The 17,281-nt window shown below is 36.9% G+C and overlaps 1 protein-coding gene across 4 annotated transcripts in view; it reads right to left on the bottom strand.

Moving 5' to 3' along the window:
• The window catches only part of VPS13A (vacuolar protein sorting 13 homolog A), a 103,036-nt gene that overhangs the window by 4,289 nt on the left and 81,466 nt on the right, over positions 1 to 17,281 (bottom strand). For 2 of the 4 annotated variants that reach the window (XM_051643454.1, XM_051643453.1), the window contains 8 exons: positions 17,150 to 17,231; positions 12,816 to 12,929; positions 12,288 to 12,363; positions 12,023 to 12,186; positions 11,628 to 11,673; positions 11,259 to 11,382; positions 10,126 to 10,240; positions 258 to 343 (listed from right to left, as the gene is read on the bottom strand). In XM_051643454.1, coding sequence (XP_051499414.1) covers positions 258 to 343; positions 10,126 to 10,240; positions 11,259 to 11,382; positions 11,628 to 11,673; positions 12,023 to 12,186; positions 12,288 to 12,363; positions 12,816 to 12,929; positions 17,150 to 17,231 — 807 coding nt within the window. Of the gene's footprint in view, positions 1 to 257; positions 344 to 7,478; positions 8,074 to 10,125; positions 10,241 to 11,258; positions 11,383 to 11,627; positions 11,674 to 12,022; positions 12,187 to 12,287; positions 12,364 to 12,815; positions 12,930 to 17,149; positions 17,232 to 17,281 lie in introns of those variants that run through there. The other 2 variants (XM_051643456.1, XM_051643455.1) reach the window with 1 other exon arrangement.

Below are 17,281 nucleotides of genomic sequence, written 5' to 3'. Positions count from 1 at the left end.
GCTGAAAAAATCCTAACAACATTCCGTTTCTCTGCCTAAACAGATAAATTATTAAGACACTCAAAATAACAATCTTGTGCTAAACAACGCTGCTGTTGAACAAGATTAACAGCTTAATAAACGTATCTTCCCCATTATTTTATCTACTTAGATAATGACAGACATGTCAAAGCACAGTTACTGATCAACAATTATCAAGGCATGCATATTTTGATGACAGCTTTAAGTACTTATTATTCACAGTCAAAACTCTTTACCTTTTTGTTACCATTAACAGATCTGTACTGTTTACCATGGCATGTGCAATGTATCTGAGTTTTGCAAATCTTCCATTTTCAATTTTCTAAAAGAGATAAAAAGTTTCATAGCTTTGAATATGCTAGTATAAATTAATGTACTAATTTTCTGCTTAAAATGTAGATATCCTCCAAAAAGTAAAAATTATAATTAAGCACATGGTACACACTTTGAAAAAGAAGGCTACTTTCATGGAGTCTGAATATAAATAACAGATCTGTGACAGCCGATGTTCACAATTACATGTAAATATTTAGTTGCTTCTCATGCAGCCATGCAATTAAAAATCGACCCTAATCAAAACTTGCAAGGAAAACCTGTCTCAAAACATTTCAGGACTCAGTTTTCTACACTTTTTGAATACATGCTGAACTCCTGCTGACTAACACAGCTCTGAGACAATGAAAGCAATACAGATTCTTTTCCTAATCTGTGTCAAGTCACCTCCAAAACACTGGGGGGAATAACTGGGAATAAATCTGTACATAACTGTATATACAGGAATCCTTTATCATGGAGACCCTATCACTTGATAATGCACTTGAGGTAATGCTTAGAGAAAAGTCTCTGTATTCTTTTATTTCCCCCTGAAATAACTTAATCTTTTCCTACAATTGCCATTAATATTATAGCAGAATATTTTTAATGGGCAATTAATTTTAAATATTGATGACAGTAGATGAATAATTTTTTGAAAACAGAGGCTCGGTAACTTAAAAATGACTTGGCAACCATTGGATTTCTGAATTTCTGAGTACTAAGTGATAAAATTAACAATTGCATTAAGATTGCTACATTAGGATTGTTGGGAATACCACCATGACTGCTTGCATACTTCCCATTTGTCACAAATTGGAAGTAAAAATAGATAGTATAGAACAGTATGATTCATTACACTCTGAACTACAAAAATACTGCTTCAGATATGTATGCCAATACTTAAAAACATGTAGGTTAGTTCTCAATCCAGTTAAAATAGCAAAACCACTCAATTAGTATTCACCACTACAGTAAAATGATAAAGATATTTAATTCGGTGTCCCCTACTATTTCAGATCTGGCTACATGGGTAATACCACTTGCCCAAACAGATTTTTTTTTTTATTTTGTGTTCCCTAAAAGATGCTGATCCTTCAGTGACTAAAATGCAAGAATATTTGAGTAACAGGTTCCCAACAGAGAGCTTTCCAGAAAGCTCTCAGAAAGTTCAGGTTACTTCTTCCTCCCCAAGTCTATGGGGCTACAAAATCACAGCTGTTGATTATGCTTACATAAGTCACACCTTGAATTTATTTCTGCAAGAGCTAGATCAGGGGCAGGATGAATACAGTAATGAGAATGGCATAAGAAATAAGAAACTAGGAGGTTGGAAAATTATTAATTTTATTTTTTTTTGGAAACTCCTTATTCCAGGTTTGTCTAGGGATTGCTATACCTCTGACTTGAGTCTCTCCCTGCCTCTCATATTTAGGTTCAAGCTCCTGCTTCACAACTAACAAAAAAAAAATAAATCCTCTCTTCAGGTAGCCTCTACAACATTTCAGCAAATGACACGTTGGATGATTAGAAGACAGAGGAAGCTCTATGGACAGACAACATGGATAGGGTACCTGACCCAGATACCAGGTTACTAGTCTAGTTTTATGTCCTGATGGACTTGCAGTGTTAGTGGCCTAGCAAGAAAGGCAGGAGGATAAGGCTGACAGGAACTTAAAGAAATGATGTGGGTGTAAAGAGCAAGGGTCATTCAGTAAAGGGAACAAAGACACATATTTGCATTTAATCTGCAAGACTCTGTGACAAGGGCAGCAATTTTTCTTACTGACTTCATAAATAATGCAACTTACAACCAGTAGCTCTCTTCTATCAGAACCAAAGGGGAAAAACATTTAACAACACAGCCTTATCAGTAAGGAGAGGATTTCTAGTCTTTATGCTGCACCAAAGAAACTTTCTCATGCTTTGCATAGCGTTGAGACAAGGCTCTCGATCCAAATTTTAATCCCCTTAAGTGGGATTTAAGAGAGTAGGGTTACCCCTTCCTGTCTTCTCATTAGTTCGCTAGTTAATTTGCAACCATTTCTGTCATCCCACTGTAATTTACTCAGTTTACGGATAATGAATTGAGATTTATTAAAATCATTACAGAAATACAGTACTTAAGTATCACACAGGTTGCAATCCTAAACAAAAGCTATTTAAATGTCTGCCAAATTCCATGGAAAGTATTTCATTCTACTAAGATTCACAAACAAGTGATTTTCTCAGCATAAAAATATTGTCAGCATGTGGTATACACTGAGCCAATTACTCCTCATCGTTAGCTATAGGTAAAAGATCATGAATTCTAGTTATCTGTGTTCTATAGCTCTGCAGACAAAATGGAAAATAAAGGGCAGGAAAACAGTGTACGGTCCTTCTGGACAGATAACACTTGTATCTATGCTAACGCTGAGCAGCAACTACTTTCAAATTATCATAGAGGGATACACCAATTTGCTGCCAATAATTCTTGCAGCAAGAACACTACCATGCTCTGCTACCAAAGTCCCTTATACAACTCAAATATAAATGCAACATAATGCATAACTATAGTTTTCAAAATCTTACAGTGTTTAGCTCCTAATTGTTTGGAGAAAGACAGCAACTTGAGCCACTGTTTGGTGATGCAAAACTGTGAAATTCAACAGTGATCAGTCATTGTTCAATATCAGTTTCACCACTGGAAGAAAACTAATTTTTAAAGCACAAGTTCCGTATTTCAAATTTTAAAAAGATTTAATAACCTGGTTACTTTAATGCATGCTATATTTCATTGACTAAACATGTAAACTGAATTAATGTATTGAAAAAGACCCTCCAGAAACTGTAAAATGTGAAGTAATCCAAACACAAATCCCCTCCTTTGCATCTCATCCTTACTCGTAGTACAAACGCTTAGATGTTGCTGATATAATCTAACAGTAGACAAGATCATTCAAACAGAGATGAATATGCAAATATGTTCAGAGTTTTAAAAGTGGCCTCTCTGCGTTTGGAAAGATTCCTAACCACACCACATACTCCTAATTTTTTTAGAAGAAAGCCTACAGGCCTTCGACAAATCAATGTGACAGAGAAGACTGCAAGTAGCAGAGACAAACTTAAAATCTATGATCCTTCTGGTTATGGTTCTCAAAAATACTAGTAGCATGTGTGATACAGAGGTCAGAATGTTTCCTGAGCTCATCTCAACTGAAATGCCATGTAAAAAATATACTGCAGAGAGCATTACTACTTAAAATGTGGTAATAAATCTGCTAGTCTTCTCTCCTGATGTTCAAATTAACTTGAATTTTTTCAACTGGATTTTAGGTTTTCCATGTTTTTCCTTATGAATTGATTACTGCCCAAATGTGTGAGTTGTGAAGGTAATTCACTGTTGTTGCTAGAAACACCAACATCGAATGTATCTTTCAGCACAAATTACAATTCAAAAGTTGTAGCCTGCTCCTTTCAGCAGGCTAACCTGGTATAACTACATATCAAATCTTCCTCACAGAAGCATTTAATAATTCTAAGCAATACCCAAATCACTTGTTAGTGACTGAATGTGTGTAGAAAAAAAAATAGGGAAAATTGCTAAATAAAGAAAAAATAAACATGGAAAACATTCCTTTTTCTGCCATGCAAAACTCTCTCCTAATCTGTTATTAATATGACCTAACATTAATCCTTTATTGCCTGCTCCCTCACTCCAGCTAACCCAATGCACAGTGTCATTCTACAAAAAGAAAAGCTTTTGTTCATGATGTATTAGTGCCCGAATACTAAATTCCATTCAGTCATGCTGAACAGCAACTTTGAAATCAACATGGTTTTGTTCGAATCAACAGAAAACTGGTAAGTTTAACACTGCAAGTGAAGGTCACAGTCTGCAGGACAGCAACAATCAGGACAGCAGTCTTCTTTCAGAACAAATATTTTCTAATTCACAGAAGAAATATAATTTGCATATACTGACTGGCAGAAGCATCCTCGCCAAGTTTTGACCTGACTACCAAGATAATTCATTTGACAAGCTGAATGGAGAAAACCTACTGCTCTACACTTTCATGATGATGATGACCACATCTTGGTGGTCTCTGCATTTCCTGCCAATACATCCAAAGTTCTTTCATTTGTAGCATCTGAAGTGATGACTGTATCAGCGGGGAAACGGAAAAGTATTTCAATTTTCTCTGTTCTCTGTCAGCAAACAAGTTTTCCTAACAAACATCTAGTTTTTACTTGTTTTTTTCACCACATATGAACATTTATGCTTCAATCACAAACAAGCTAAAATGAAACTGAGTCACACAACCATCTAAGTTCTTCTGAAACAATTGGTGTTAGCTAGTCCCAGCAAGCTTCCTGTAAATGTATCACAGAGTCATAGAATCACAGAATCTTAGGGATTGGAAGGGACCTCAAAAGACCATCCAGCCCAATCCCCCTGCCAGAGCAGGGTCACCTAGAGCACATCACACAGGAATGTGTCCAGGCGGGTTTTGAATGTCTCCAACGAAGGAGTGTGTTCTATTTGGGGATGAACATTGGCTAAGTAACAATATTCAAATGTTGCATATTTAAGTGGAATGGATCCTGTTTTTCTTTTAACTCAGACACAACAGGCTTTCCACAGGATATTGACAGCTGGGGCTCCATTAAGAGAGCAGCAAACTAGGTGGGCAGGCATGAATGGATGACTGGTAAGAGTCAGGGCAATGTTGAATAAAAATGAAGTTACAGAGAACTTTGGAAAGAATGTCTCTCTATAATTTTATTAAGTGAAACCTCAATTTTAGAGTATGGCTGTTTAGAGTATGGTATGTTTTGATTTGAACTCAAGCCAAAGCAGGGCAAGGGAAAGAGAGATGGGAGGACGATGACACAATTTGGGCGTTCAAATGCAATTCACTAGTAGCAAAGTGGGGAAAGTAATTGTGCAGCCATTAAACTGAAGAAAACTGAAAGAAAAAAAGGGGCATTTGAAAAGATGGTCTGTACACTTTATGTCCCTCAATAAAATAATCTCTAAATTGTTTGGGGGTTTTTTTGTATTTTTGGTGCCTTAAGGAGCAGCAGTTTCAGCGACTTAGCTACTGTAATTTTCACAGGTTTTGATTCCATGACTTGGAGAGAAATTAAGTCCTAATATCCCAGCTGATAAATTTTTTTGTTATCATAAATCCTAAGAATTTCTTTTCCTAGCATATTTTCAGAGAAAGCTGGACGCAAGATAGAAATAAAATAAATAAATAAACTTGTACAAAATCAATTCTTTTTTTTATTAACAAGAAAACGTAAAAAATAGGACTATATTCCATGAAAGAGTCAAAATACTCTAAAGTATACAATTCTATTTGCCAATTATACTGGAAAATTTTGTTTGTTTTGGGGTTGGTTTTTTCTGCTGGTTTCATTTTTTTGTCGTTGTTACTGATTTTTGTGGGTTTTGTTGTGTTTTAATTTTAATTAGCATTCTACAGCCTTTCAACCTACCAACCAAAGGAGTTCTTTTTAGTTATACTGCACTGGGCCTTGAATTAGTGATACCTGGCCTATAAGTACTATCATTCATGATAAATTTTAATTCCATGTTCTGTAATGATTTGTGGAATTCCAAGTTTAAAAACTTCAGTAAATTTGACAGAAGTGTATTATTTCTAAAAATAAAATTATTTTGGCAGGGATGCTTTTCCTCTCAAAAAAATGATTACAGTTCTTTCTAAAGCTGTTTTAGAATGAGGAAAAAATATGCTTTGTTGCAAGACTGACATGCATTGTCTTGTAAGATAGGTCATTACAGAAGAAAAAAAGCTATAGGATAAAAAAAGAAATTGTACTAACAAGCCAATGAGAAAAAAGAAAATGTCAAGTAATGCGATCAAAGGTCCAAAAGCCCAGTAAAGATCGTAAAATGCAGCAGTAACCTTTCCATAAATTTGTATCTAACAGCTTCCTTGGCTTTTAGGCATGATACGTCTTTTTGCAGGACTGAAGGTGACAATTTCCTACATTCCTCAAAGAAATACTCAAGATCTGTTTATATCTGAAATATTCAAAGTCCTTCCCACAATACTTCAGGCTGCAATACAGTCTTCCATCTACTTCTGCAAGACACTCTTCTGAGATGCCATCTTGCAGAAAAAAGCAGCAATGCATGACCTGTAGCAATCTTAAGCACTAGTAGTTCCAGTGAAAATGAGCTTTTATGTGGAGTTTGTCCCCTCTTTTACCTGGGAGATGACAGGCATCTATCCCTTGGCTCATTGCCCAAGAGATGAGACAGAATAGCAGCTTTTGAAGGCACAGAGCCAGAATAAGCAGTCTTACAGACTTTCATGGTTCTTCCCTCAGAATTTTGAAAATAAAAGACAATATAGGCAGTGAAGGATATGGCATCACCTTTGGTAAATATGCAAAGATTTCAGAACCTCTTATTGCTTCAGAGTAATTCTAATTCTCCAGATGTTGGCAGAAGAGTTGTTTCTCACTACAGTACTACTGATACATAAATACGTATTGCAAGACATATTTAAAATGCAACACAAAAATCTAAATTTATCAACAAAACACACACACCAAAAAAAAAAAAATTAATATAGAATACAATTTTTTTTTATGAAACAAGTAACTTCTAAAGCTATACTGTAGAATTTACAACACAGAATTATAGTTGGTTCAGTGTTGCTTTTTTCCTCAAGTCTAGGTAAACAAAAAAAAAAAAAATTTTGCATGTTAAATATGTTTTACTATACAGGGCCTTGTAAAAGTACTGGTATTTTATCCAGATGTCAGAGATTTTCATAGGAATGGACATGTAGTTTAGTTCTGGGATAGGTTTTTTAACTCTTTGTTGTTATGAAAACAATAATATTGATTTAAGAACCAAACTATTTATGATCACAGTCAAAAATAACTACATAAACTGTTATTCATACACCTAAGGATACACAAGATAAGTACTTAAAATTATGGTAAAACAAATTATAAATTAAAAATTTAAGGTTTATGTTAAATGCACCTTTCAAAACATATGTATTTTATCTTTTAAACACTTGTATAGGCCATTTAGTGTTTTTACATAATCTAGTTCCAGGAAACAAATCTAGTTCCAGGAAATATGAGAAATAATGTTGGAACAGAACAGATGAATCCATTTTAGATATACTTTGCAAGTGTTTATTGTTAAAAAGAAAATCAGACAAAACACTTTTGAAATATGAAATAAATAAAACAGTCAAACAGTAATTCAACACCAGTAATGACTGTACAACTCAGTAAAGTTTTACTAAACACATTTAAAAGCATTCCATCTAGCAAATTATATATAAAACCTGTCAAGCACTTATATAAATGCAAAAACATTAGATATACGCAATAGAATCATATCTGAAAATATACTCTAAGTCATGATACTACTATTTCTTCATATTGTTCAGTACTGCTTTCACCTAATGCCCAGTTTGATCTGTAAGACTATTATTTTCTTTGTTCCTTTGTCTAGCACTCATCATCATGCATTTATTTCCCCCGCATTTTTTTTTTTTTTGCACAATTTTAAAAACAAGAATTTTCTATCAGACAACCCCAGTTTCTCAGTGGGAATTACAGCAGCAACATTTAATACTTAAAGGTCAAAAGAAAGTGACAAAGGCCAGGCATGTGTTACAGTCCATATTATCCTAACTCATTATCATCATCATCACTACTACTGTGAGTCTTAGTCCATTCCCTGTAGGCCTGTCTTTTCTGAAAGCATGGTAAGAGAAGAGAAGAGCAGAAATATTAGTTTAGAAATGTTAGTTTTTCTGGAAAATTTGTTAATTAAAGCAAAATAAAACCCCAGGAAACAAATTCTGAAGTGACATCCTAGTTTAGGACACAGTATAAGCACATGAAATCACCTATATTCTATTTCCTTTAATCAGCGTATACAATCACTATATCACCAAAATAATTTTTATTCCAATGTAATTCAGTAATTCATTGAAAATGCTAGAACCCAGTGACTGCAGTGGAGTCAGTATACAGACCTGTATGCATAGAAAATAATACCAAAGGGGAGAACACTATTTTTTTCCCCATAAGAAAATATTATGCTATTCAAATTGTTTTAGGTAGGGGACATATAATACACTGAGTCTCATGTAAAACAAAGAAATATCTCAAGATTCAGAAACATTAAGAACTAAAAGCCTTAGTATACCTGAAAGTAAAATAAGACTGAGACATCAAATTTGTCTGAAAGAAATAATTATTTTCTGATCTGTCTACAGGGAAAAGTACAATCCTGTCTGGAACTTTCATAACCTTTCTTCAGCAGTTCTACCTTAGAAACATCAAGTGAAAACCAGTAAGAAACATTAAATTTTTCAACTGTAGTTACTTTCCAGCAGTGGGAGCCATCACAGAATGTGACAGGCACTACACAAGGCAATGCCTTCATGCTTTTACAAGCTAGATAATAGAAGATGGCGATAATCAGCCACACAACAGAGAAAAATTAGAATGACATATTATATCACAGAATTTTTTAAAGGTTTTTCAAAGAAAACCTAAAATGCAAATATGTAACATATTAACAACCAAAGCAATACAAAGTCATCAGAGAAGTCTGCACATTAGAGCCAACTGCAGACTTGCTAGTTTTAGCGGTACACTTTAAAAGCAAAATGGAGATGGTCTGGAATTCATACTCAAACAAAAGAAGAGGAGAACAATTAGCAGTAAGTTTATGCCATTCATCCAGTAGCCTTCTAAGTATGCTTTAGTTAAGGCAATACTATTTATAACACTAGTTTTAAATTGGAAAGCACAGGCTAAAGCTACCTCGTTAAAAGAATGGCAGAGGCACACTAGTTATTATCAAAGAACTTTCAGCAGAGATCTGTGGGAAACACTGATGAGATGCCCCAACAGGACAATCCTCTTCTACCAGAAAACAAAAGGCACACTAATGAAATGCAGAAGAAACAGAAACAACCAGATTGGAACTCAATATGAAACAAAGAGCTGTGGCAATCCTCAAAATAGTCTAAAAATCCTCTTCAAAGACTACTTCATTCTTATTTTCTTCTCCAAAAAGATTGCTTCTGTATGACTTCTCCAACATTTCCCTGGCACACACTGAATCCTTCAATGCATATTTTAAAAATTCTGTATACATGCATGTAATCACTAATTACTACTTCATTTCTTATGCTCGCATATTTTTTAAATGCAAAAAAAATAGGAACTTTGTAAGCTGCATAACAGCTGAAATAATTTCCACTTTGATGTCTGAGTCAAATTTGCTTAAATGACAGCTGAATTACTTAAGAATAACTGCTGCTCAGTGTGTTCTTCATGCAAACAGTATTCCACTTCAAAATTGTTTACTTTCTTTCAATGGCTGCAGTATGACAAAATTGAGATTAAAAAGATACTGTAAAAGAATTTCAAAAAATTATATAAATTACTGAATATATTTTGTGTTTATCATCACTGTTTATAAAAATAAAAAGGCATAAATATTTTTAATTACACATATACATATTTTTCTTATTTCAAAATTCTTTGTACATTGCACAAACCTCCACTGACATTCTGGTATAAATTATGGTGTCTTTCTCAAAAGTTCTATCATGGAAACCAAATCACTGAAGTGGTCATAAGTCTAAAAAATTAAATGAAACTTCTTCACTACAGAGTTACTTGGTAAGGAGTGGTAGGGCACTTAAGAAATGGGAAAACCTGCAAAACACTTATTTCAATGTATGATGAGTTTAAGTCTTATATTAAACTATCTTTCATTTTCTTCACCTGTAGCATTTGACTTCCAGTTCCATCTCTTAATCTGTAAGGTCTAATAACTCCATCTTCACCAAAGAAGCGAGGTGGGCGCAGGCTTATCACATCTTCTGATGAATCTGCAACTCTGACAATCAAGCACCAAAATTAAGGTAATCAGCTATAGTATTTAGCAAAGGCTCTACATTATTTTAAATGCAAATTAAATTCAAGTACTAGTACAGCAACTATTGTTGTCTATACATGTACCTTTGCATATAAATAGAGCATCGAGTATAAACAGTAAGAGATTTTACTCAGAAATCTATTTCAGAGAATAATTATGAGAAAACTAGATGGCACAAGGCAGCACATGTCTGCAATACTTAAGAGTCTTAGTATTGTACTTCAAAACTCCTAAATTAAAAACATCTGTGCCATACAGATCTGCTGTTATTTTTATTTCATTTCTGTGCTACAGAACTTAAAAGTAGAAAGCAAGAGAGACTAGCAAACTTATGACAACAAAAGTGGTCCAGCTCGATAAGAAGAACATGGTCATTAAACAGCTGTATTCAGAAGCAGCTTCTAAATGCCCCCTCAAAACACTTTCCACTACTGCTTTATATGTTACAGTGTGAGATAACCTCCAGCAATGGGTTTACTGAATTGAGAATATCACAGTATTCAATATGCAGCCCTAACACAGTTCTCAAGTCTGAACAACCAGGACAGATCCCAGCATGACCTGGTAATCTTGGAACGAACCCTATATCGTAGCAATAATCTAAAAAGGTAACTTTTGCTGCAGCTGAGAAGTCCTCTTTTCCTGTGTGTTTGAGGCAAAAGGAAAAAAAAAAATAAAATCAGTGATTGAAGGAAGTCTGATTGCTGTGCCTTTTAAATTAGTCTATTTGGTAATACCAGAAATATCTGAGATTCAATGCTGTGTTTTTTACATGCAATTAACTGTGTCTTTTTTAAAGAACCACCTATTTATAATATAAATAATATGAATAAGATTTTTTTTTCCTAGCTCATCTCTACTCATGGGAACGTTGAGAGATCCAGAAACACCAATGCAGAATGACACAAAGACACAATGTACTGCTACTACTGTAGTCTGTTACATGCCATATGTCATTCTTCCTACTTTTTTTACTTACTTTTTAATACCCTGAAATGTGCTGCTTGCCATGTCGATGATTCCTCCAGTAGGCCTAGCTACTGCTCCCACTAAGCCTTTTCCAACACCTTTGAAAAAACCAGCTGCTCCTTCTTTCTGAGCTCCTAGAAGGATTAAGTGCATGCAGGAAATCATTATAGAACACTGATTTTTTTTTCTTACAACCCTATCAAACTTAGTTACCATTTAATTACTACTTCACCATACAAAGTTCATGTAAACAACATTTAAACTGAAAGTCAATAGGAATATAAAATATTGATAAAAGTTTTGTAACTCAGATCTCAGATTTATAATGTCTCATCAAATATCAAGACAACAGTTAATGCATCAGAAAACCTGAACTTACCTCTTATTGGTTTTGTAACTATTCCTGTTATGCCACTAACAAAACCCTACCAAGAGAAAAACAAAACAAAACAGAAATTACTAATATGCTTTCAGATTTTGTTTTTCATTTTTTAAATTCTTCTTATTACTTCCTTAGTGAGCAGCCTCAAAGAATGTCTTTTGGAGTATTCTAAAATCCACAACAAGTTAATATAACTAGAGGCATATGCACCACAGTTCCTACCTTCTCTTTTACCCTTGTACATTTTTCTTTAACAATATTGTTCCATGGTGGCCATATATTTGCAGACCAGAACTAAACAGTAACAACCTGCTGGTGGCTAGGATAGCCTCTGTATCTGTTACTCTTGCTTATAATACAATTAATTAATTTTAATTTTTTTTCCTCCTTACAGAAACCAATCCTTTTCCACCACGTGAGAGACCCTCTCTCAGACCAGTGGGCTGTCTATTCATGGCTTCTCTCCTTTTCTGCTGGTAATCCTCATCCATAGTTATTGCAGCGACTCCTTTTGCCATAGCACCAGTGATTCTCGACGCAGCACCAGCTAGTCCACCTATTGGAAAATAATTCAAAGTAAAAGGCCAATACAATTTGCAAATACTTACCTGTATGGCTTGCTAAGAAGTATACTACTGTGGTAACTCTGAAACTTACCAACAGCTCCCACCACTAGTGCTTTAACTCCTAGTGCCATTCCTTCTATAAATTCCTCAGGACCCTGGATCGCCCCCTAAGAAAAAAAAAGGATGCATTTCTGTTAAGCTTCAAACAGTGTCTATTATGTATTTTTAAATCTTATGTTTTCCATGGAATTAATATATAACAAAGAGAACAGGAAGGCAAGACTAAGTGATAAAGTGTGAAAACACCCTAAAAAAGAGCTGTGAAAGATTATTTTAGAATACCAATTCATTCCCTGAAGTCTGCTTCTTTTAAAGAAAATGGGTGGAAAAAAAAAAAAAAATAACCATAAGGATCAGACTTTCCTGAATTAAATTAAATGGAGTACTCTCTCCTTTTAATCTCACTTGAGTTTTGCAGTAATTTTTCCTGGCACTTCAAATTTGCAATTCTAAATCTAAATTTAAACCCAAAAAAGGTCTTAATGCATCCATTTTTTCAATATAATTAGTATCTATCTACTTTTGTTACAATTCATAAGAAGGCAGCAGAGAATTTTACCTGGTAAGGTTCATAGAAGAATGCTTCTACTCCTTCAGACAAGCCTCTTATGAATCCAAATGGATTACCCAAGACATCAAGGCCAAGAATTAGAACATACATCTGTTTAATAGCCTAAAATAAAAATAGTTATAAGGAAAAATATTTCAGATATTACACTAAATCAAAGGCAAAGTATAGTAAACCTAGATTAAAACATAAAAAGTAGCATGAGATTAATATAAAAACCTCATTTAAAAAAAAAAAAAAGTAGAAGTATTTGTAATAAAAAGGATCTCATGGTGAGGAAATCATATTAAGCCAATCAAATAGACATTACATATTACATGCATTTCACAAATAACTGACATGAATGTTCTTGAGATTTTACAAAGCAAGCACAGTACCTAGATTTCTCTCATACTACAGGATGCAATTTGGCTTGTTTGCACATGCTCAGAAAATGTTATTGATTGTAACAGCAAAACATTGAAACTACATCTATATGAAGCGTAGCTTCATTTAAAAAAAAATACAAATAGTTCATAATCTTCTAGGATATTTCTCATTTTTCCTCTGGAAAAAGGAAGGATCAGAGAACAACAGATACCTCATTCCCCATTAAAACCCTGTATATTTTTTTCTGCTTTAAAGATGGATAGAGCATTAAATTAATCTAGAACCATAGAACAGTTTAGGTTGGAAGGTACCTTAAAGATCACCAGGTTCCAACCTCTCTGCCACGAGCAGGGACACCTCAAACTAGACCAGATTGCTCAGAGCCTCATCCTACCTTGCCTTACACACTTTGAGAGATGGAGCATCCACAACCTCCCTGCACAACCTGTTCTAGTGTCTCACCACCTCCTCATCTCTGCACTTCTAGTTTAAAGCCCTTCCTCCTCATCCTGTCACTACAAGCCATTGTAAAACGTCGCTCCTCAGCTTTTCTGTAGGCCTCTTCAGATACTGGAAGGCCACTCTAAGGTCTCCTCAGTGCTCTCTCTTCTTCAGGATGAACAATGTCAATTCGCTCAGCCTGTCTTTGTAGAAGAGGCTCCAGCCCTCTGATCACCTTCATGGCCCTCTTCTGGACTCACTCCAACAGCTCCATGTACTTCTTGTGCTGCAGGCTCCAGAACTGGACACAGCACTCCTTGTGGGGTCTCACTGCAGCAGAGCAGAAGGGGAGAATCACCCCCTTTGTCCTGCTGGCCATGCCTTTTTTGATGCAGCCCAGGACACAGTTGGCTTTCTGGGCTGAAAGGGCCATTGCTGGCTTGTGTTGATCCTCTCATCAATCAACACCCCTAAGTACTTTTTTCCTCAAGGCTGTTCTCAATGCATTCTCCACCAACCTGTATTTGTTCTTGGGATTGCCCCGACCCAGGTGAAGGCCTTGCACTTGGCCACGTTGAACTTCATGCCGTTTGCCCACCTCTCAAGCCTGTTAAGGTCCCTCTGGATGGCATCGTTTCCCTCCAGCTTGTCCACAGCACCACACACCTTGGTGTCATCTGCAAATCTGCTGAGGGTGCATTCAATTGCCACTGTCCATGTCACTGACAAAGATGTTAAGCAGCACCAGTCCCAAAACACATTTCTGAGGAATGCCACTTCTAAGTGCTCTCCATTTGGACATGAAGCCACTGGCTGCAACTCTGAGTGCAACCATGCAGCTAATTCCTTATCCGCCAAGTGGTCCATCCATCAAGTCCATCGTTCCAATTTAGATACAAGGATGTCATGAGGGAGAGTATCATAAGCTTTGCAGAAGTTCAGACAGATGACAGCAGTTGCTCTTCCTTTATCCATCAACACTGCAACCACAGAAGGCCACCAGACTTGTCAGGCATGACTCACCCTTAGTGAAGCCACATTGGCTGTCAGCAACCACCTCTTTATATTCCATGTGCCTCAGCAGAGCCTTCAGGAGGATCTGCTCCATGATCTTGCCAGGCACAGAGGTGAGACTGACTGGCCTGTAGTTCCCTGGGTCTTCTTTTTTCTCCTTTCAGAAAATGGGGTTTATGTTTCCCCTTTTCCAGTCAGTGGGAACTTCACAAGACTGCCACAATTAGTCAAATATGATGGAAAGTAGCTTCGCAACTTCATCCACCAGTTCCCTCAGGACCTGTGGACGTATCTCATTAGGTCCCATGGACTTGTGCACTTTCAGGTTCTTTTGAGGGTCCCAGACCTATTCTTCTCCTACCATAGAATCATAGAATCATAGAATGGGTGGTTCTTCATTCTCCCAGTCTCTGCCTTTGGCTTTGTGACTTGGGTGGTGTAGATTGAGCATTTGCTAGTGCTGTCTGGGCTTTAGCTTTCCTAACCTGACCCCTGCCTACTCAGACAGTTTCTCTGTACTCCTCCCAGGCTACCTGTCCTTGCTTTCACCTTCTGTAGGCTTCCCTTTTATATATGAGTTTGTCCAGGAGATCCTTGTTCATCCACACAGGCCTCCTGGTGGTTTTGCATGATTTCCTCTTTGTTGTGACACATTGCTCCTCAGCTTGTAGGAGGTGGTCCTTGAATATTGACCAGGTTTCTTGGGCTCCTTTTTTCCTTCAGAGCTTTATCCCATGGTACTCTACGAAGCAGGGCCCTGAAGAGGTCAAAGTCTGCTCTCTTGAAGTCCAGGGTAAACATGCTTTCTGTGCATCCTCCTCACTGCCCTAAGAATCTTGAACCCCACCATCTCATAGTCACTGCAGCCAAAGTTGACCTTGAGCTTCACATTCCCCAACAACCTCTCCTTGCTGGTGAGAACAAGGTCCAACACAGCCCTTGTTGGCTGCTCTGTCACTTGGAGGAGGAAGTTACGGCCTACACACTCCAGGAACCTACTGAATTGCTTATGCCTTGCTGTGTTGTCCCTCCAACATATATTGGGGTGGTTGAAGACCCCCTTGAGGACCAGGGCTTGTGAATGTGAGACTACTCCTATCTGTCTATAAAGGGCCTCATCCACTCAGTCTTCTTGGTCAGGTGGCCTGTAGCAGACTCCCACTGTAATGTCCCCTGCTCTTCTTCAATCCTGATCTGTAAGTTCTCAGTCAGCTCCTCATTCATCCTCAGGCAGAGCTCCATGGACTCCAGCTGGCCATTGACATAAAGGGTCACTCTCTCTCCTCATCTCCCCTGCCTGTCCTTCCTGAAGAGCCTGTGTCCTTCCATTCTAACAGTTCAGCCACAGAAGCCATCCCAACGTATCTTCATGATACCAGCAAGATCACAGCCCTGCAGGTATATGTGTATCTCTAACTCCTCTTGTTTATTCCCCATGCTGTGTGCATCTCCTTAGAGGCATTTAAGCTGGACCCCTGATGAAGCTGCTGGCTACAATTCCCTTGAGGTATCTTGCCAGTACTTTTCTGTCAGCTCCTACTATCTCAGGAGCCCCTTACTCATCTCTGTAACACATTAGGTGTGCTGCAGTGTACCCAGCACGTCTCAGAGTGAAGGCCCTCATTAGCACCCTGTCCTTCTAACTTTGGCATGTCATCCCACAGCCATCACAGGCAAGCCTGATATTATCCCCCTCCCTGCTCAAGTTAAGTTTAAAGCTCTGTCTGTGAGTCCTGCAAGCTCCTGAGCAAAGACACACCTTCCCCTTTGGGAAAGGTGAACCCCATCCAAAGCCAGCAAGCCTGGTGCTGCCTAGGCCACCCCACAGAGCCATGTATTAGTAGACTGGATGCGCCTGTTTCTTCCAATTTCACTGCCTGCAACTGGAAGGAGAGAAGAAAAAATAACCTCTATCCCAGCTTCCGTCACCAGCTGTCCCAAGGCCCTAAAGTCTCTTTTGACCATCCTTGAAATAAGCATTACAGCTTCATCTCCACTCAAATGGAGTATCAGGATAAGTAATAGTCTGAGGGTCACTAGGGTTCTTGTCCGAATAATCCCTTATGATTAATGATGGACAGATAGAAAAGGACTAATTCTTCCACAGAAAAGCACATCTGAAGGATTCTCTCCACTGGATGACAGAACCTGAACAGTACATAAAGGCCAAAGAGTGATTATAATCCATATACCATTAATGTGTAAACTAATTCTGCTCTATCAGAGCTGCATTATTTTTGCTTCCCCTATCTATTCCAGCAAATTGCTTTGTTATCCATGCCACCTTTCCTCTAGTCATAATTTGGAAACAGTATTTGCCCTCAAAATAAAGGCAATACAATGCAACCAATTAGTAGTTGTTTTTTATGTGTTTATGTATTTCACCTTTGTACAAGTACATATAGCTGAAAGTAATTTTATTTATTTTCATCAAACCAAAACACACAGTTACACTTTGAAAATACTAATTTACTGAAATAATTAAATGTACTTATTCTAACCTGTTTTGAATAATGTCTTAAAACTGCTGATTGGAGTTGCTGTGTAGTACAGAAGTGATAGTTGAGTTCAAAGAATGCCAATCTAAAAAAAGAAAGAAACAAAAAAAACTACGTCGTTATTGCACACCGCAA

Source organism: Apus apus, chromosome Z (genome assembly GCF_020740795.1).
Source record: "Apus apus isolate bApuApu2 chromosome Z, bApuApu2.pri.cur, whole genome shotgun sequence".
Lineage (NCBI taxonomy): Eukaryota > Metazoa > Chordata > Aves > Apodiformes > Apodidae > Apus > Apus apus.
Note: the sequence above shows the minus strand (reverse complement) of the source record. Positions and strands in the feature narration are given on the sequence as shown.